Source organism: Miscanthus floridulus, chromosome 12 (genome assembly GCF_019320115.1).
Source record: "Miscanthus floridulus cultivar M001 chromosome 12, ASM1932011v1, whole genome shotgun sequence".
NCBI classification, from domain to species: Eukaryota; Viridiplantae; Streptophyta; class Magnoliopsida; order Poales; family Poaceae; genus Miscanthus; species Miscanthus floridulus.
The window spans coordinates 66976536-66997127 of record NC_089591.1 but is presented as its reverse complement, the minus strand read 5'-3'; the positions used below and the strand labels follow the sequence as shown (position 1 = coordinate 66997127).

General features: G+C 48.7%; 2 protein-coding genes across 2 annotated transcripts; one reads left to right on the top strand and one right to left on the bottom strand.

Moving 5' to 3' along the window:
* Positions 1–535: 535 nt before the first annotated feature.
* Positions 536–3304, top strand: LOC136497767 (subtilisin-like protease SBT1.3). Its single transcript, XM_066493624.1, has one exon. It carries the CDS (start codon positions 762–764, stop codon positions 3093–3095), a length of 2334 nt encoding a protein of 777 aa, XP_066349721.1. The 5' UTR covers positions 536–761; the 3' UTR covers positions 3096–3304.
* A 60-nt stretch (positions 3305–3364) lies between these two features.
* Positions 3365–18616, bottom strand: LOC136497768 (copper chaperone for superoxide dismutase, chloroplastic). Its single transcript, XM_066493625.1, has 5 exons — positions 18541–18616; positions 18294–18428; positions 17628–17848; positions 7773–7858; positions 3365–3525 (listed from the first exon to the last, which is right to left on the bottom strand). The coding sequence occupies exons 1-5, from the start codon at positions 18602–18604 to the stop codon at positions 3378–3380; spliced, it is 654 nt and encodes a 217-aa protein (XP_066349722.1). The 5' UTR covers positions 18605–18616; the 3' UTR covers positions 3365–3377.
* Between the last annotated feature and the right edge of the window lie 1976 nt (positions 18617–20592).

Sequence of the window (20592 nt, the reverse complement as noted above, 5' to 3'; positions counted from 1 at the left end):
CCTAGAAACCGTCTCCGGTGACGAATCAATGCGATTTACCCCGTAAGCGCCATGTGCCGTTCGGATCCACCGCTTCAATGTTTTTTTTTTCTTTGCTCGAATCTAACCTTGCAGCTTGCAGGCAGGAGAAGCAGAAGAACACAGGTCCATGGCCCACTTAAAAATATCTCCATGAAGGCAAGCGTGTTTAGTTCCCACCCAAAATCCAGAAAAGTGTTACAGTATCCATCACATCAAATCTTACGATACATGCATGGAGCATTAAATGTAGATGAAAAAAAAAACTAATTACACAGTTTGGTTGGAAATTGCGAGACGAACATTTTGAGCCTAATTAGTCCATGATTAAATACTATTTGTCAAATAAAAACGAAAATATTACAGTAGTCTAAATTCCAAAATTTTAGCAACCCAACACGCTCGCTCGTAATGGCGGAATGTCATGAGCGCACCAAACAACGGCTCTCGCAATTTACAGCCCCACCGCACAACCGAGTGAATGAATTCATAAATGAGGACACCGGCAACCACCACCTTCCCGACTGGCGCCTGCAGCCTGCTCTTCACTCCCCATTCCCCTGCTTGGCTCCCCACCACACACCGGACACCGCAGCTCACTCGACTCCACTCGAGGCATGCAGTGCAAGCTAGCTAGGACACTGCTCGAGCAGCAGCAGCGTACATAAAGGCACGGCAGCTGGCTTCTCCACGTTGCTGTCCTGAAGTTTCTCACCATCCATCTCAGCTTCGACTCGTCCTCCATGGATTTCGGCGGCATCAGATGGAGGAAGGCTCTGCCGCTGTGCCTAGCTCTTGTGGCTCTGCAAGCATGCCTCCCTGCTCACGCGGCGGCTCCGAAGACTTACATCGTTCAGATGGCCGCGTCTGAGATGCCGAGCTCGTTCGATTTCCGCCACGAATGGTACGCATCCACTGTGAAAACCGTGAGCTCTGTGCAGCTGGAAGGAGACGCGGACGACCCGTACGCGAGGATCGTCTACAACTACGAGACGGCGTTCCATGGCTTCGCGGCGAAGCTGGACGAGGACGAGGCCGAGCGGATGGCCGAGGCGGACGGCGTGCTGACCGTGCTCCCGGAGACTTTCTTGCAGCTGCACACCACCAGGAGCCCGGACTTCCTGGGCATCAGCCCGGAGATCAGCAACAGCATATGGTCCGCCGGCCTGGTCGACCACGACGTCGTCGTCGGCGTGCTCGATACCGGCATCTGGCCCGAGAGCCCCAGCTTTAGCGACAAGGGCCTCGGCCCTGTGCCGGCCAAGTGGAAGGGCCTGTGCCAGACCGGCCGCGGTTTCACCGTAGCCGACTGCAACCCCAAGATCATCGGCGCGCGCATCTTCTACAACGGCTACGAGGCCTCGTCGGGCCCCATCAACGAGACGGCCGAGCTCAAGTCTCCGCGGGACCAGGACGGCCACGGCACGCACACCGCGGCCACCGCCGCGGGCGCGCCCGTGCCGGACGCCAGCCTCTTCGGCTACGCCAGCGGTGTCGCCCGGGGCATGGCGCCCCGCGCCCGCGTCGCGGCGTACAAGGTGTGCTGGGCGGGGGGCTGCTTCAGCTCCGACATCCTGGCGGCCGTCGACCGCGCCGTGGCGGACGGCGTCGACGTGCTCTCCATCTCCCTAGGCGGCGGCTCGTCCCCCTACTTCCGCGACAGCTTGGCAATCGCGTCGTTCGGTGCCATGCAGATGGGCGTGTTCGTCGCCTGCTCAGGCGGCAACGCCGGCCCGGACCCCATAAGCCTCACCAACCTGTCGCCGTGGATAACCACGGTGGGCGCGAGCACCATGGACCGGGACTTCCCGGCCACGGTGACGCTCGGCAACGGCGCAAACATCACCGGCGTTTCACTCTACAAAGGCCGGCGAAATCTTTCAACCAAGGAGCAGTATCCGTTAGTCTACATGGGCGGCAACTCGAGCATCCCTGACCCCAGGTCCCTCTGCCTGGAGGGTACACTCCAGCCCCACGAAGTCGCTGGAAAGATTGTGATTTGCGACCGCGGCATTAGTCCTCGGGTGCAGAAGGGTCAGGTTGTCAAGAACGCCGGTGGCATGGGCATGATACTCGCCAACACACCGGCAAACGGCGAGGAGCTTGTCGCCGACAGCCACCTCCTGCCTGCGGTGGCCGTTGGGCAGTCTGAAGGCATTGCCGCCAAGAAGTACAGCAAAACCGCCCCAAAACCAACCGCGACGCTCAGCTTCGACGGGACGAAGCTCGGGATCCGCCCATCGCCAGTCGTCGCCGCGTTCTCGTCCCGGGGACCGAACTTCCTGACCCTCGAGATCCTCAAGCCGGATGTCATCGCGCCCGGCGTGAACATCTTGGCAGCATGGAGCGGCGACGCCAGCCCGTCGAGCTTGTCCAGCGACCGACGGCGGGTCGGGTTCAACATCCTGTCGGGGACGTCCATGTCGTGCCCGCACGTCGCCGGCGTGGCTGCGCTGATCAAGGCCAGCCACCCGGACTGGAGCCCCGCGAAGATCAAATCCGCGCTGATGACCACCGCGTACGTCCACGACAACACGTACCGGTCGCTGAAGGACGCAGCCACCGGCAAAGCGTCCACGCCGTTCGATCACGGAGCTGGGCACATACACCCGCTGCGTGCTCTGAACCCTGGCCTGGTCTACGACATCGGCCAGGACGACTACCTGGAGTTCCTCTGCGTGGAGAACCTGACGCCGTTGCAGCTTAGGTCCTTCACCAAGAACTCGAACAAGACATGCAAGCACACCTTCAGCTCGCCGGGTGACTTGAATTATCCGGCCATCTCCGCGGTCTTCGCGGAGCAGCCATCTGCTGCGCTGACGGTGCGTCGCACCGTGACGAACGTCGGTCCGCCATCTTCGACTTACCATGTCAAGGTTACAGAGTTCAAAGGCGCAGACATTGTCGTCGAACCAAGCACCCTGCATTTCACAAGCTCGAATCAGAAGCTGACCTACAAGGTGACGATGACAACCAAGGCTGCCCAGAAGACACCGGAGTTTGGAGCGCTGTCCTGGAGCGACGGCGTCCACATCGTCCGGAGCCCCCTCGTCCTCACATGGCTGCCACCAATGTGACTTCGTTTGTGTACTGTGCGTTTAGTCAAGCAAGCAATGGAGCAGGAACCTCTGGGCCTGGGTAATCAAGCCAGAGATCTGTTGTGTCGCAGCGGCCGCAGCAGAACAGGTCCACTAACCGACGCAAAAATACTGTCAAAGCTCCACATGAGAACAGCCTTTATTCCTCAATGTATTCATGCTTATTATTCCAAATGTTCAGTTGCCAGTTTGATTGTTTCTACATTAATGTGTGTACAACATACTGAAGCAAATAGTATGGAAAGTTCGCTGGTATCAGGTTTAGCTTGATTCCCAAATGGTGACACCATCACAAGTGCAGAGCTTCTTGTAGTTCTCTCCTACGCCGGCACTTCTTGCAATCACGGCTGCAGCAATGCCAGGGTCTGATCTGTCCTCGGTTGCATACAGAGCAATAGAGCCGATCAACCTGACCGAAAATCATTTCCTAAAACATGTCATGAGCATCATATTTATGGGTTAATGCACGTAATAAAGTGTGTATATCAATTTCTATAACTCGAAACGATCGACAAAAATACGAAATAAAAGTTGATTCAATAGTCATGTTATATTACTTAGGGTTTTAAAACTAATTTTTATTGAACAAAAATACTATAGAACATGTATGTGACACCTTAATAAAGTTTGAAATGTGAGATTTGTAGATGACAATGAAATACTTGGTATTGAGAGATAACGTTGTTAAGTACTATATTCAATAGCTTAAATGTGCAAATAGAAATAGAAATTCATTTAACATTTAGAAATTTTCATGAACTTTTGAAAGGTTAGGCATTGTGATGTTAAGCAATTTTTATAGAGAAATTGGGTTAAGGAGTAGGGTAGTATTATGGCTTGTTTTAGTAGTCTAATATATCGCGTGTCCTTAAACCCGGCTTGATCCGCTTCTTTTTTCATCCGGAACAGTGTTTTACTCTCACAAATTCCTCCAGAATTCCTCCAAACCATCCAAATTCATCCAGAACCATACCATTCAAATAGGGCCTATGGTATAGCAAAAGTGGTTTGGGATTGGATCAATGGTTTAAACGTTTTGAATGCTTTAAAATTCGTGCACGACACTTGCTTCGGTTGCCTGGCCGAGTGTGCGTGGTCACCATCGCGCGGAGCCTCGGTGTCGTTGGGCTCGGATGCGCGCTCTTGCACTGTCGCGTGTGGTCGGCCGCAACTGCCCCGTCCTGGCCAGCCATAGGTGACCGTCTGGGCTTGCCGTGCGGTGCTGCTGCCACCGTCGACCCGGTGCCTTGGCCGCCTTGCCGCGCAGACATCCCGTCCCACTGTCGCGCTGTGTCGTTGTCACTCGCCGCGTTGTGCTGCGGGCCGCTAGCCACTGCTGCTCCGCTGTCCCTACCGCTCTGTTGTGATGCCGCCATTGCTGATACTGCGCCGTGATGTGCTCGTCCCCTTGCTATGCGCACGAGGGCTTGCCCCTCCTCTGCTGCCCGCACCATCGCTTTGCCATTCATGGTGCAGCAGCCCCGCAGGCAGTGCCGGTCAGTGGCGTGCGTGTGTTGTCCGTAGTGGCGACGTGCAGGTCGGCCGGATCGCGACGGATGCATCCTGCCAAGGCCGGTCACGTCGAGCTCCTGTTCTCTCTCTGCTCACCCCGCCATGGCCGACTGAGCTGCGTGAGTTAATACGGCTGGGAGGAGTCATCTCGGGTCATGGCGTCGTGTCTCTAGCGCCGCCATCAAGTCCTCTAGTCGATCGTCCCCACCCCGCCTTGAATGGCGCCTGACCGAGCTCTAATTTTGGAGTTTTGGCCCCGCCACAGCACCATTAAGACCTAGCCCGCCACCACCGTAGGCAGCCACCAGCTCATCGCCTCAAGCCAAACTAGTTGCACCACCCGACCCGCCTTGCACCCCTTCTCGCTATGCGCACCTAAGCCGTACCCCTACAGCTGCCCTCGCGGCGCTGACGCGGCCGTGCAACCGCAGCCCCCTGTCACGCTTGCCGCGCGCACACGAACAAGCTTGCTCGGGGCGTCTCCGGCCAAGCCATCACCACGGGTAGGTGCGTGGTGAGTCGCTGATTCTCACCCACTATTTCTATCACCTCTTTTATGCCAAGGCTCATCAGAACATGGTTGCCGCCGCCGCAGGGTGCCCGTCGTCATGGAAAGGCCATCCTACTGCATCTCGACTTGTCCTACCGCTGCCCGGAGTTGTGCGTCAGCCCGTAGGTAAGGGTCGACCCCCTAGCTAGGTCTACGCGGGTCCTAGTTGGCCAACGTAGCAGCTCAGTACCGGCCAGTGTCGCACCGACGAGCACGGAGGCATCGGGGACCTCTCCGATGCGAAGACGAGAGAATGCGAGGGCTTCCTTGCAAAGTCATTGTCTATAAGAATAGTACGCATAGTGCTCGCGCTAATGACTGGTAACACGAGGATGTTTTTGCAAGAGTGCCAACGCGCACGGGCTGCCCCTATCGTGGGCCGGCTCGTGTGGGCCGCGTCCGCGCGGTGGGCCGCACTGGGCTCGTCGCCTTTTCTTTATAAGCAAATTAGTTAAATGGTTTTCTAATTATATTTCTGTGCTGATTTTTAGTAAATCATATAAAATCATGTAGGTGTCCAAAAATTATGAAACCAATTTTATTAGGTTTCTAAAATCATGACCTATCTGCTAATGTATTTTGTTCACTTAGTTTCATAGAATTTTCAAGAGTAGACTAATTAATTTGAAGCACTTAAAATGGGTAAAACTTGAACTTGTAGGAATTATTGTGATGAATTGGTAGTAGTACTGGTCCTAAAATTTTTACAGTAGATTTCTAGCTTTATTAGGTGATCACTGTAATTTTTGTAGCTCCATAATAATTAGTTTGCTAAGGTAGCTAAATGAGACCTAGTTCAGAAATATATGTTTAAATCAATAAAAGGTCGAAACACCTAGGGATTTTATAACTAGAACATTGTGGGAAATTAGCGCCTAGTTCGACAACTTGGATACGTGGTCTAGTATGTTAGTCGTCAGAGCTAGCTCGTTAGCTTGCGAGACGTAATTATATTTTAGAGTTGCGGATGTCGTTGATTATTTACGTCCCTGCGTTGCATCCACGTATTTCATGATAGGAGCGATGTTGGATCGTGGATTCATCGGGAGTAGCGGAAGCAGATGGTAACTTGATGATCATGCCACCAAGATGAAAGCTAACTTGGTTATATCTTACCCAGACAAGCTCCGGTGCATAACCTCTATTATTCTATACTTTATTTTATGCTTGTGCATTAAGTTTAAGGAGTTGAATGAAACCCACTTGTATATATATATCCTTATCCTATAAGTTTTACTAGTATGACAGGTTCGTGTAGATTATTATGCTACAGCACTCCGGTAGAAGTCGAGTGATTGCCTGTCACTCACGAGAGATAGGAAATATATTATTGTTACTATTATCATGTTACTATCACATGGAATATATGTGGATAATAATTGGAGACTGGGAGGGACCATACTTTGATTTGGATTTGGACTTGGTTAGGTAACCGAGTGAGGCTCTGGTTGCATTTGTCCCGCCTGTGTCGATTAAGGATCGGTCGTTGCATTGGATTCTATCCAGGTCACAGACTTATTATCCTGAGCACATATTTGCTTATGGGAGCGGAAAGACTCATTGCTCTCTTATCGTGGGTTTCGGCTCTTTCTGGACCGACTGATTGGAGGAGGGATGGTAGAGGTCTAAGCACCGCACTGAGTCCGAGACTTAGGAGTGGGGGTTTGTAGTCTAAGTTTGGATGGGAACCTGGACTCCTTGACAGGAGAGTGGTGGGTTGGTCCTGCTTATGCCTGGGATACAAGCGGGGAGTGTGTTTCGGGGTACCCAGCTAGGATACATTGGTCCACGAATCACCGTGTAATACAGTACGACTTGTCTACGATCTAACACCATAGTAAGAACTGAAATATGAAAGATGATAAAATAGTTCTGATTGCTTACCACCTGCTTGAAAATAGCATGGGTGCTTACATAGAATGGTTAGTTAATGAACTAATGATGACTGCTAATAAAATTGAATATAAGGACACACGTTTAGTAATGCTCCTGCAGATACAATAAATCCACGAGCCAGATAGCCTTACATATCCTTGGAGTCTTTTCTTTCCTCCTGACGGGTAAGTCTTGCGGAGTATAATTGAGTACTTAGGGTTTGTTCTATCCTGATACAGGTGACAGGAACATGTGGAGCGAACACTTGTGTGTGGAAACCTCTTGATGGGCTTAGCGAGGATTTCCTTAACGTTGCGGACATAGAGTTTATTTGAAAATTCCACCCAAAATGTTTTACAATGGAAAAACTTATAACCTGTTATGATGTATATAACGGATCATCATGTTAATGTTTAACTTGTCATTAAATGATTTTGCTTCCGCTGAAACTCTAATAACATGGTTATATTCGGCGGTTATAAACAATAAATATTATACTCTGATGTTGCATGGAAAGTGATGTAAGAAATGACTTAAGAATGTTATAAGCTTTATTCTCTCATTTATGATCCTGATGGAAAAATATGGATTTTCGGGTTCTTTCTTAGGGTGTGCTCGACGGAACTGCATAATTTAGTGTCCTTCCTTGAGTACTTAGTGTCTAATGAAAGACAAGTACTCCTAGAAGGTATTAGATTAGACGGTTCTACCACATCAACTCAATGACTCTCAGTTTCTCCTTCGGTCGTGAGAAATGGGCTACCCCGTTCTCTCCAGCTTCTAGTGTTCCCAGGTCACCAAGCGGCTGTTTTAGAGAGGGTATAAATATTAGTTCCCAATTTTGATTTGAAAGGGTTATACTTTCGTTGTAAAACTTGAAACTGGTATTTTCCTTCAAAATGAAATTGATTTCTCAAAGCAGAAGTACACTTGAATACAATGTTAAGCTCATGGTTCAAAAGGTTGGGCTTTGCATGTTGAAACTATGTTCTCTCAGTTACAACACCATTTTATTTCTCAAGACTGATCACTCAGCTAAATACAACACATTCTCTGAAAACTTTTATAAAACATAAAAACCTTTATAAAACTAATCAGCCAATGCATAGGGAACTGTTCCCTTATCTTTCCCAAAGAAGTGCACTTGTAAAAAGTAGGCTAAAGAGATTCAAACGGTAAAAGATGGCCCACCCGACCAGGCCCACCGGTGAGTAAACTACAGCTGCTCAATTCCAAATCTGCTATGTTCTGACAACACATGTGATGTAGCATATGCAAAACAGAAACAGGCCAGCATGCCAGTGCCTCGCTGATATTTGCAGGAACTATTTGGTTTAGATTTGGTCACGGTATTTAAGGCACAATGAATGCTTTATAGTAAATGTAGATCGGTAGATCACGGAGCAACCGCAGAGGAAACATGAATAACAAATCTAGTAGAAACCTCTATGATTGGTTATAGGTAGGAGAATACCAGGGCGTTGCTGCGGAGCAACTCCAGAGAAAATATGAATAAAAAAATCTAGTAGAAACCTCTGTGATTGTTTACAGGTAGGAGAATATCAGGCGTTGCTGTGGGTATTTCAGATAATTTAAAAAGAAATTAGATTATTTATATTTATAGTTATATGAATAAAACTATCTTAAATTAATTTTGGTGAATGGTTTGACACATCGATGTGGACAGCTAAATGCATGTTAGTGAATGAAGAGATAACTATCATAATTACATGTGCTAGTTGGCTATAATTGCAAGTTCTATTGGATTATTGATATAGATAGCTTGCAATTTGAGAGAAAACTCTAGTGGAGTTTAGCTTTATAAGAGTATAGGATATGAAATGATGGAATAATAAGGACGTCTAATTACTAGCTAGCTAAAAATTAGCCAATATTAGCCCTAGCGCATCAAAACAGAAGGGCAAATATGTGGGCTGATTGTTTACTAAAGCCTTCAACTAGTTAATTTGCTTAAGTCTCTATATTAATTTAGTTATATGCTTGGAACATGCTTCAAAGCTCAAGCCATTCATGCTGCAACAGTGTTTTTCTCTCATAATATTCTAGCATAAACGGTGTTTTCCATCATAAACAGTAAATAATTCAGCTCAGCCAAACACTCCCATATAATTTGGCAGAACTTTGTTTTTGCATTTTTTTAGAGAGAGTTTTGCATTTATTTTTTGCTAGAATGAGCAGTCTCTCTTGGTCTCAAGGGACCGTAAATGAACCGAGTTTGTGTGAGATATAGTATAGGCATACAGTACCACGTCACTATACCAAGTTGCCAACTGTGACTTGCTATGACATGCACTGGATGCAATGCAACTCTGAAAGAGCAAGTAATATGGGTGCAAAGAAGTCTAAAGATAAACCGTCAGCTCTGAAGTTGCTTGTCTTGGAAAGTTTGAAACTGTAATTTTATATCATAATTGAAAGCAATAAGGATTGCGTGAAATAATAGATTATTTGATTAGAGAGACCTATGTACATATATACAGGGGAGAGAAGATCTCGTAGTTTATAGAAATAGGACCCAACCGAGATCTCCTCATATCTCTCTAACCAAATAGAGGACCGGCCGGCTATACCAAGGTCTAGGCCCATATACACACGCATATATACATTTACAGTCTAACACCCTACCACAATCACAGCGCCGTGTTTGCGAACGTTGAGACTGGACCGAAACTCCGTGAAGACAAAAGAAGGCAAGCCTTTGGTGAAGATGTTGGCGAACTGGGACGTCGTTGGGACGTGAAGAACGCGGACAGCACCAAGAGCCACTCGTTCTCGGACGAAGTGAAGATCGATCTCAATATGCTTGGTACGCTGATGCTGAACGGGGTTGGAAGACATGCAAATTGTACTGATGTTGTCACAATACACCAACATTGCTTGACGCAGAGGTGTATGTAGCTCAGACAATAGCTGGCGCAACCAGGAAGCTTTTGCAACCGCATTAGCTATAGCACGATACTCAGCTTCAGCACTAGAGCGGGAGACATTGTTCTGGCGCTTGGAGGACCAGGAGACCAAGTTGTCACCGAGGAACACAGCGTAGCCTGAGGTGGACTTACGAGTGTCAGGACAACCAGTCCAATCTACATCTGAGTAGACCACAAGATCAGACTGACTGGAGGCACGGATATGAAGGCCCAAGTCCAAAGTACCATGAACATAGCGAAGAATCCGCTTCAGAGCTGCAAGATGAGGTTCCCGTGGGTCGTGCATGTGTAGACACACCTACTGTACTGCATAAGCAATATCAGGCCATGTGAAGGACAAATACTGCAATGCGTCGGCAACACTGCGGTAATCTATAGCATCAGAAATAGGATCACCATGGGTAGAGAGCTTCGGGTTGATATCAACTGGAGTGGCACACGGCTTGCAATCAGCCATACCAGCATGTTCCAAGATGTCCAACATGTACTGGTGTTGTGACAAGAATAACCCAGAAGCAGTGCGCTGAACTTGCATGCCCAAAAAATGATGAAGTTCGCCTAAATCCTTCATAGAAAACTCACGCTGTAGGGCTGTAATAATGCAATGACCCAAGTCTAGAGAAGAAGTTGTCAGCACAATATCATCCACATACAGCAGAAGATAAGCAGTCTTTGAGCCACGACCGTATACAAAGAGTGATGTATCTGTCTTGGCTTCCACAAAACCCAACTGAAGAAGGAAACTGGCAAAACAACTATACCATGCACGTGGCGCCTGTTTGAGTCCATACAGAGAGCGATTCAGATGACACACATAATCTAGGTGAGAGGAGTCCTCAAAACCTGAAGGCTGAGCGCAATACACTATCTCTGAGAGATGCCCATGAAGAAAAGCATTCTTCACATTGAGCTAGTGTACCGGTCACTTGTGTGAAATAGCTAGAGACAGAACTATCCGGACGGTAGCGGGCTTCACAACAAGGCTAAGTTTCATCATAGTCAATGCTAGGGCGCTGAGTAAAGCCACGAAGAACCCAGCGCGCCTTGTAGCGCTCGAGAGAACCATCTGCCTTGAATTTGTGCTTGAAGACCCACTTGCCAGTCACCACATTGGATCTAGATGGGCATGGTACAAGATCCCAAGTGTGGTTGGAAAGCAGTGCTGAAAACTCGTCCTGCATAGCAGCACACCATTTTGGATCAGCAAGTGCGGCGCGATAAGTCCGCAGAAGAGGCGATAGGGAAACCGCCTGAAGAGTGATCGGTTGTCGGAAACCGGCCTTCCCATGTGTCCTCATGGCATGCTGGTTAACCACAGGGACAATGGGAACCACCTCGACCGGGAGGCGGACAGGAGGAACTAGTGGTGATGGTGGTGCAGCGACCGGAGATGCAGTAGCTGGAGCGACTGGCGGCGTAGAAGTAGATCACGGACATTGACTGTACGTCAGCTGAACCGGTGGGACCGACGCCAAGATAGCAAAATTGGGGGGAGGAGGCTGTGGGCGTCGGTGGTAGATGAGGCTAGCCTAGCGCTAAAAGCCAGGCGATGGTCCGACCAGGGTGGGTGCTGTCGGCCAGCCAACGGGCACCCTGGGGAGGTGCTGTCGGCCGCTGGTTGCCGCGATGGGGAGCTGCTGCCAGTCGTCGAGGGAGCAGCCAGGTCGGCTGCTAGTGACGAGAAGGCAGTTGCAGGCAAGACCTAGCCAGCTAGCAGGCCACTGTAGTCCAAGGGAGCAGCAATGACCCAAGGGGCGCTGCTCCCTGGAAGAAGGGCCACATGTGGATGTGCGGAGTCACCGAGAGTGCCTGCAGGTAAAAAAATGATGGCGCTGGGGGAGCCATCACAGGGTCAGTGGAGCTCAAAAACTCAAAATCCTAGGGTGGGTGAGGGACGACCAGGATCCTCAGAGAACGGGAAGGACGCCTCATCAAAGACCACATGCTGGGAGATGATGATCTGGTTGGATGAGCGATCGAGGCAGCAGTAGCCTTTGTGATGAGGGGAATACCTGAGAAAAACACACAAGGAAGAGCAAGGGGCGAGTTTGTGGGGAGTAGTGGTAGAGAGATTGGGGTAGCAGCGACACCTAAAGACACGGAGGTGGTCATAAGAGGGTGGAGACCCATAGAGCACCATGTGTGGGGTGGAGAAGTTGAGTGGCTTGGTGGAAAGAAAGTTAAGGAGGAGGGTTGTGGTGGAAAGAGCCTCAACCCAATAGGCTGGGGGACACTGGCCACAAACAGGAGGGAGCGAACAACATTATTGATGGTACGAATAATGCGTTCAGCTTTACCATTTTGAGGCGAGGTATAAGGACAGGACATCCAGAGCTAGACGCCGTGGGAGAGAAAGAAGGCGCAGGAAGTATGATTGTCGAACTCACGTCCATTATCGCATTGAATACCCTGAATGGGGACACCAAACTATGTAGCCACATAGGCAAAGAAATTAGACAGGGTTGGAAAAGTGTTAGACTTTAGCCGAAGCGAAAAGGTCTAGAGATAACGCGAAAAATCTTCAAGTATGACAAGATAATACTTGCAACCAGAAACATTAGGTATAGGTGACGTCCACAAATCATAATGTATTAACTAAAAATTATGAGTGGTTCTGGAAGAGGATGCATGAAAGGGTAAACGAGTATGACGACCCAACTGGCAAGCATGACACAATGTTTGGCTAGCACTATTATTACATGGAATAGCGGATGACTGTGCTAGCTTAGACAAAACTTCATGGCCAGGATGACCAAGATGCTGGTGCTAAAGTGAAGGTTTGGTAGTGGCGAGGAGAGCAGATGCAGACTCTAGGAACTACAGCGGATAGAGAGGACCGGAGCTGTCACACCTGACGATCTCTCTCCGAGAGGGAAGATCCTTCATAGAACAGCCAAAAGGGTTAAACTCCATAGAACAATTATTGTCAGCGGTAAACTGGCATACTAAAACAAGGTTCTTAATAAGGCTAGGTGAAACAAGGACATTATTAAGACGAAGATTATGTGGAAAAGATGTCACGCCAGTGGAGGTAACAGGAAGAAGGTTCCCATTACCGACAACAATATGGGATGGAGATGAAGTATATGGAGGGGAAGGCACGGTGATTATACCAGCGTCTGAAGTCATGTGGTTGGAGGCTCCAGAGTCGAAGTACTAGTTGCTCGATGTAGGCTGTTGGAGCAACATGGTCTGAAAGTTCACGGCGAGGCTAGAAGCATCCCAGCCGGGTGGAGTGATGGCTGGGTTGTATAGACCAGCCGGAGGAAGCGCCCACTGTTGGACGCTAGGATTGACACCCCAGCCTTGCTGAGCGCCAGTCAGAAGCGCCTGAGGGAGCTGCTGCAATCCACTGGGCCCCTGCTGTACACCAGCAAGAAGTGCATGTGGGTGTGGCAGCATCGAGGGTCGAGGTCTAGGCCACATGTTGATGGATCTAGTCCATGGTTGATGAAGATTGGGCCACTCCTGCTGCTGCTGGGTGCCACTGCCATTGGGGAAGGCGCTGTTGGAGTTGCTGCGCCCGCCTCACCACGCTTGCCTCACCGTGCGCACTTGCCTCCCTAGACTGCTGCTCCTGGTTCGGCAGCCGGTGCTAGGGAGTGGCTGGTGGAGTGACGGACACTAGCGTAGGCGGCCGAGCACTGCCAGAGGTGGCAGTCAGGGCCATAGCCGAAGGAGGCAGAGCAGACTCTGCCATAGTGAGTTCCTCTAGGAGCAAATCATTGCGGGCCTATAGAAAGGTAGGAAACAAACGTCTGCGGTGAAGGTGAAGCCCAATGGCTTCGAAACGGCCATTGAGACCGTGCAGGAGATTGAGGACAAGAGTCCTGTCATTGATGGGCTCGTCGAGGTCACAGAGGGCGTCTGTCATGCCCTTGACTTTCCGGTAGTACACAGTGATGTCGAGGTCGCCTTGCTTGAAGTTGCGAAAGGCGGCGTCGAGGTGGAGAGCACGAGTTTTGCAATTGCTGCAGAACTGTGACTCGATGGCGAGCCAAGAGGCGTGGGCGGTGGTGCCGAACTCGATCATGGCCTCGGCGAGGGCGTTAGTGATGGTGCCGGTGATCCAAGTTTGCACGACGCAGTCCATGCGCGCCCAATCCAGAGAGTTGGGGGCGGCAGCATCGTAGAGGACATGGCTCTCTAGGGAGTAGCAGTCGATGACGAGGAGGAACGACTGACGCCAGCGTCCATAGAAGGCAGAGGCGACGTCGAGAACAAGTAGGATGAGCAGCCGGATGTTCTGCATGGCCATCGCCTGGGCATGCAGGTTGAGGAGGGCCACGGCCTCACAGTGAAGAAGAACGGCGCGAAGATGGGGATCGCCGCCATCGGCAGAGGCAAAATCCTCAGCATCCTCGGCGTTGTCAGGGGCAGCGTCATCTTCCAAAGGTAGAGCGGCCGTGGCGTGCTCCTGACCTGTGTGGTCAAGGGCGGCCTAAAGTCACGCATCAGCCGCATCTCACTCCTACTGAGCGATGGTGGCTTTGCGCTTGGTGTCAGCCGCACGAGTAGCGACGGCATCGCGAGCGGCCTGAGCCACGCGAGCGCGCTCCTCCTTGGCGAGTCGAGCCGTAGCGGCCTGCTCGGCCGCGTGGGCGCGTGCCTCCGTGGACTAGAGGGCAGCGGCCTGCTCGGCCGCATGGACGCGTGTCTCCGTGGACTGGAGGGCAGCGGCAGCAGCGGGGTCGGCCTATTGAAAGGGTTGAGATGGTAGACTAGAGGGAGGGTGAATAGTCTTTTCTAAAATTAATTACGTCGGCTAACCGAAATAAGTGCGGAATTATAACTATCGGTCTAGCCAAGACTACACCCCTCTATCTATGTTCACCAGCACCTTCCAAAGATACTAATCAAGTAACAAAGGTGCCGGGCTAGCTAGAGCTCTCCTAACCAATTCTAGAAGCAAGGTCACACAAACCTATGCCGCTAGTACTTCAAGCAACAAGGGAGCTCCTACACATGCTAGTAAGCAAAAGCACAAAGTCAACTAAGCTCACTAGCAATGCTCAATAACAAGGCAACCAATGCCAAATTAGAGAGCGTAAATACTTAGCTACACAAACTAAGCAATGTGACTAACAAGGTTACACAAACCAAATTAGCCATGCAAGGGAGCTACTTCTATGCTACACAAGCAAGAAGGTAACTAGCAAGCTACACAAGCTAACTAATTACAAAAGCAACAGCACAAGCTCAATGCATATGAAAGTAATCGCAAGCTTGTATAACAGGGATGCAAACCAACGGGAAGAACAAGGTTGACACGATGATTTTTCTCCTGAGGTTCACGTGTTTACCAACACGCTAGTCCACGTTGTGTCGACCACTCACTTGGTGGTTCGATGGCTAATTGGCATCACCCACCAAGCCCACACGTCGGGTGCCGCAAGAACCTACCCCGAAAGTGAGGGTAGCTCAATGACACGCTTTACTAAAGTTGCTCTTCGCGGCTCCCGTGGGGCGAGCACAATGCCCCTCACAAGCTCTTCTCCAGAGCGCCATACAAGCTTCTTGCGGGCTTCCACGGAGACCACCACCAAGCCATCTAGGAGGTGGCAACCTCCAAGAGTAACAAGCACCACCGGCTTGTAACTCGATCACCTAGTGCCACTCGATGCAACCTCACGATGCAATTGCACTAGAATCGCTCACTCACATAATCGAATGATCACTATCAAGTATGTGTGAGATGGAGGGATCCCAAGCACTACTACACAAGCCACCAAGGCTCTAGTGTGCTCTTCTTCTGGCCCAAGGCCGACCATGGCTTCTATTTATAACCCCATGAACAAATAGAGCCGTTACCCCTTCACTAGGCGTTTTTCAGGCCGACCGAACGCAGCATCGGACGCTACAGCAGACGCACCGACTGTGCATACTGGACGTGTCCGATCACTATACCAGACATGTCCGATAGCTGCCTGACCGCCACATGTCCAACTGTTGCCTCCAATGGCTCTCTGACAAGATGACTGGACGCACAGTCCGAAACAACCGGACGCTCACCCACTGAGTTCGGTCGAGTCTAGTAAGCCTCTAGGGCCGACCGGACGCGTCTGTTAGAAACTGACCGGACGCTGAGCCTCAGCGTCTGGTCGAGTACAGTAAGCACCCACTGACAACCAGACATGTCCAGTCACACCGGACTGGACCCTGCCAGCGTCTGATCGACTGCTCTGCCAAACACAGCCTTTTTTGCTTCACACCGGACGCATCCGGTGTGGCGACCAGACACGTCCGATCGTTGAGTACGCCGCCAAATACCAGACATGTCCGGTCACTCTATAACCAGCGCGACTCACTCGTTTTAATCACCAACTTCTTCTCCTTTGCAAATGTGCCAACACCACCAAGTGTACACCATCATGTGTATGTGTGTTAGCATTTTCACAATCATTTTTCAAAGGATTAGCCACTCAACTTACCACGCCACTCAATCCTAGCGTCGATGCAAAGTTAGATCACTCGAGTGGCACTAGATGACTGATATACAAACAAGTTTGCCCCTCTTGATAGTATGGCCATCTATCCTAAACCCGGTCATAAACTTCTCTACACACCTATGACCGGTGAAATGAAATGCCCTAGGTTATACCTTTGCCTTGCGCATTCCATTCCATCTCCTTCAATGTCGATGCAACACATGCACCAACATGATCAACAATGATATGATCCACTTCATATCATCATGTGATCATATTGGTTCATCGATCTTGACTTTACTTGCTCTTCACTGTTGCCATCATCCATCGGTGCCAAGTCTTGCTCAAGCTTCACTGCCACGCGGTCTATCACTCCAAAGCCTTCAACTTGCCCTTCACGCTTGCAACCGGTCCATCAAGCCAAGTCTTGTTTTAATCTTCTCCACCTTGATCACATGACTCAATGTCATGTCTCATGTGCATTTAAGCTCCTTCATCATCACATGTGTGAGCTTTGCAACATCTCCAAGCCATTTTCACCTTCATGGCATATGTTGCTCACACACATGTACCTATGGACTAATCACCTGTGTATCTCATATAAACATAATTAGTCCACCTAAGTTGTCACTCAATTACCAAAACCAAACAAGGACCTTTCACCTGTGTAGCCACACGGGCGGACTCCTCCCTGGACTCGACAGCAGCGGTGTCTGGATCGACAATAGCAGCAGTGGAGGAAGCGGTGGTGGGGGTGGCACCGGCCATGGTAGGGAGGCGATGGGTGCACGCAAGGGAGGCGATATCCAGGAAAGGAAAAAAAACTAAGCTCTGATACCATGAAAGAAATAAGGATTGTGTGTAATAATAGATTGATTGATTGGAGATACCTATGTACATATATAGGGGAGAGGAGATCTCGTGGTTTATAGAAACAGGACCAAACCGAGATCTCATCATATCTCTCTAACCAAATAGAGGACCGACCGGCTATACCAAGGCCCTGGCCCATATACACACGCATATATACATTTACAGTCTAACAATAAAAGATGAAATGATTCTGAAGCTAGATTATCTCATCCTACAGAAATAAAAAACAACATAAGAGAATCCACGGGCCTCTCCAATTTCCAACATGTTGTCATTTGTATTATTTATGACCGTGTTCTGATGATTTCAAGTGTTAGAATATTACCTTATTAGATAAATGATCTGGCGGATTATATACATCACCAGTGCTTTCTGCACCTCTTGTCAAATCTCCAAACAGATTTATTGACCATCCATGTTTACCAGGTGATAGACCACTAAACGTGGCTTCAACTCTAGCCAACTCCATGTTTACTTGGGCCAAACGAACAACACCAAATACAACTGGCCCTTTAAACTCAGCTACAGCAGTGGAAACCAAGAAATCTGCAATGTTAGGGGGCATAGAATTAGTCCTAATATACAAAACTATGCAGCATCTTAGCAATATAGAACAGGCAAGCAATCGGAAGGTGGTCTTCACAGTATCTGCCAATTAAAACTAACGCTCCATCAAATAATTAAATGAGCTCAATAAGACTTGGCGCAACTTATGAGCATTTCAAAGACAAATGGAGACTAGAGTATTATTTTAAAGATCTTCACAATTTCGATGCCTCTCTCAATATGAAAAGGACTCATACACAAGAGACAATTAAAGCCCAATGCTACAAATGTCTACATGTCATAAGAAATAGCCAACATCACATTTCACTCACTAATGGTTGCTAAACCTACCATAATGAATTTTGATAACAAATGCCAGCAAATATCAAGGTATTCTGAATGAATTTTGATAACAAATGCTGAATAACATATAATTAACACAAACCATTTGGGTTCCCTTGGCCAATCAGTCGTGCATCTCGACCTGTTTGATGAAGGGCGTCTAACATTGTCTTCATTGGAAGGCACCCAAGAACCCTAACAACTTGGTTAGACAAGTCCACCTTAATGTTTTTTATTCCTGTAGTAAAAGGCAGTGTTCATAAACCAAACCGAAATAGTTGAAACAGAAAGTACCATGCTAAGAGTTTCATTAAAGTCAATAGAGAATTAAATAATATATGGACCTATACCTTCAAGAGTTTGCAGCTTGTTTTTCTCAGCTGTTACGCATCCCTCACATTTCATGTCCACCATGAATTCCGTCTTCAGATCATATCAAGCACAAGATTATTAAATAACTCTTTTCATTGAGACATAAAAAAATTCTAGAGATAATGCACAAGGAATCATGAAGTGAACCATCGGGTGATGTTTCTGCCAATAGTGTGCAATGAAACACAAGCCAAATAGTCTAGCCAGAAAGACTACAGATTGCCTAATTCATATATATATATATATATATATATATATATATATATATATATATATATATATATATATATATCCTGGGTACTGAATATTAATTAGTACCCGAGCCTCCAACCGCGCGCCTGGCTCACCGTCCTCCGCAGACCCAGGCACAACGTCAAGGGGTTTGGGGCGGCCTTCCGGCTCAGCCACCCGGCCCGGCCTTTCGATGACCCAGCCCGGCTCGCAATTAGATTTTGGAACCGCTCCCCAACCCACTGCCCACATTCTCTGTGGTTCAATACCAATCAGCTCAGCGTTTCACCAAAAAACAGCTCGCTCCGTCCGCAACCCTACCGGCGTGGCACCACCCTGCACCCATCGGCGCCACCCCTCACCCCTCCGGAGGTAGGTTGCAGGGTGTTGACAAAGCAGACTTGCAAGGTTGGGGCTAGGTCCGCGAGGCGCAGGTGCCGGGACTGACCTTGGCGATCTGGTCTAATGCCGGTGAGGCCAAGCAGCCGACATTCATGTGGCCTGCTGGGGAGCGTGGAGCCCGATGAGATCCAACCACAGCTATCACAGCCATGGCTCCTGCAGTGCTGGTGGCGCACAGGTATTCCATTCTGTCCCCCCCCCCCGTATCTTCATCTGACATCGTCACGTCCTGCAACTCTCCCATGATCCAGATCCATATGCTGAGCCACCCCTCTCCATCTAGACTCCATCTAGACTAGGCAGACATCAAGTCTTCGGAAATTATCTCTTCCCCTCATCTTTTAAATATGGTCTCGATTAGTCATTTGTGGCAATCCTATTGGTCTTACCGAATGGTAATTTCTCATAATTTTGTTCTTGTTCAGTCATAGGTGAAGGTGGTCATGGTGGCTTTGCGGAAGGGTTCGACAGACTGTCTGTTCTTACTGTAGTGCCGCCTGCACATTCAGAATTGAAGTGGGACAAACATAGAGCTTCTAACTTTCGCATTATCTGCTAATTTTCCAAAGCCACTAGGCTATAGAATAGGATTGAGAAAGTAATCACAAGACTCTTTAATTCTTATCAATGTCAGATATTGATCTTTTTATATTTTTTTCATTACATATTTACATCTATACGTAGCTAGGAGTTATAATGGTGAATTAACAGATCTAATCATTTTTATTTGTTTGTTTAATTCATATGCAGTGCCATTGTGGGATTGTAGGTGCAATCAAGTCCTATTGTGGGTTTTGGCATTGATGACCACCAAATTAGAGGACTAATGAGATTTATCGAGATGACAAGCAGGGAATCAAAAATGAGGATGATGTACAGGTTGCAGGTGTCCTAATTACAAAAGGTGGCTAGACCTAGCTCAAAGGAGGTTTAAATTCTTTTATGTTTTGAAATTGAGTTTAGGGAAAGCCGTACTATTAAGAGGGATTTTAGGACAGTTGGTCAACTGTTGAACCAGATGCTCAAATTCTCAGATTTACATCCTCTCACCTAGTCAAAACAGCCAGCCAAATTTCACCTCAACTTACCTATTTTGGCTAGGGCGGCAGTGCCGCCCTGTTAAGAGCGGCAGTGCCGCCCTTAACTGACCGTTGGACCCAAGGGGTATTTATACCCTTCAGGCCCAGCCCACAACGGTCATCCACTTCACTCAGTCATTCTGCTCGAAACAGAACAGAACCAAAGCTCACCCTCTCTCCTCCATTGTTGCTCCTTCATTCCTCAAGCAAATCCTTGATTCCAACCATCAAAACTTGAGAGAAAAGGCAGCAAAACTCGATTGGAGAGCAGATCCACTGATTCCCAAAGTCTAAGAGCATTTGGTTCACGTTTGGCCG

Bases quoted from the DNA above. Each gene is read 5' to 3' on its own strand.
- LOC136497767 (XM_066493624.1), top strand. From the start codon at position 762: ATGGATTTCGGCGGCATCAGATGGAGGAAGGCTCTGCCGCTGTGCCTA.
- LOC136497768 (XM_066493625.1), bottom strand. From the start codon at position 18,604: ATGGTGGACATGAAATGTGAGGGATGCGTAACAGCTGAGAAAAACAAG. The intron at 18,429-18,540 runs GTATAGGTCCAT...CTTTTACTACAG, and splicing joins CAAGCTGCAAACTCTTGAAG to GAATAAAAAACATTAAGGTG. The intron at 3,526-7,772 runs GTTGATGTGGTA...ATTTTCGGTCAG, and splicing joins GAGAAACTGAGAGTCATTGA to GTTGATCGGCTCTATTGCTC.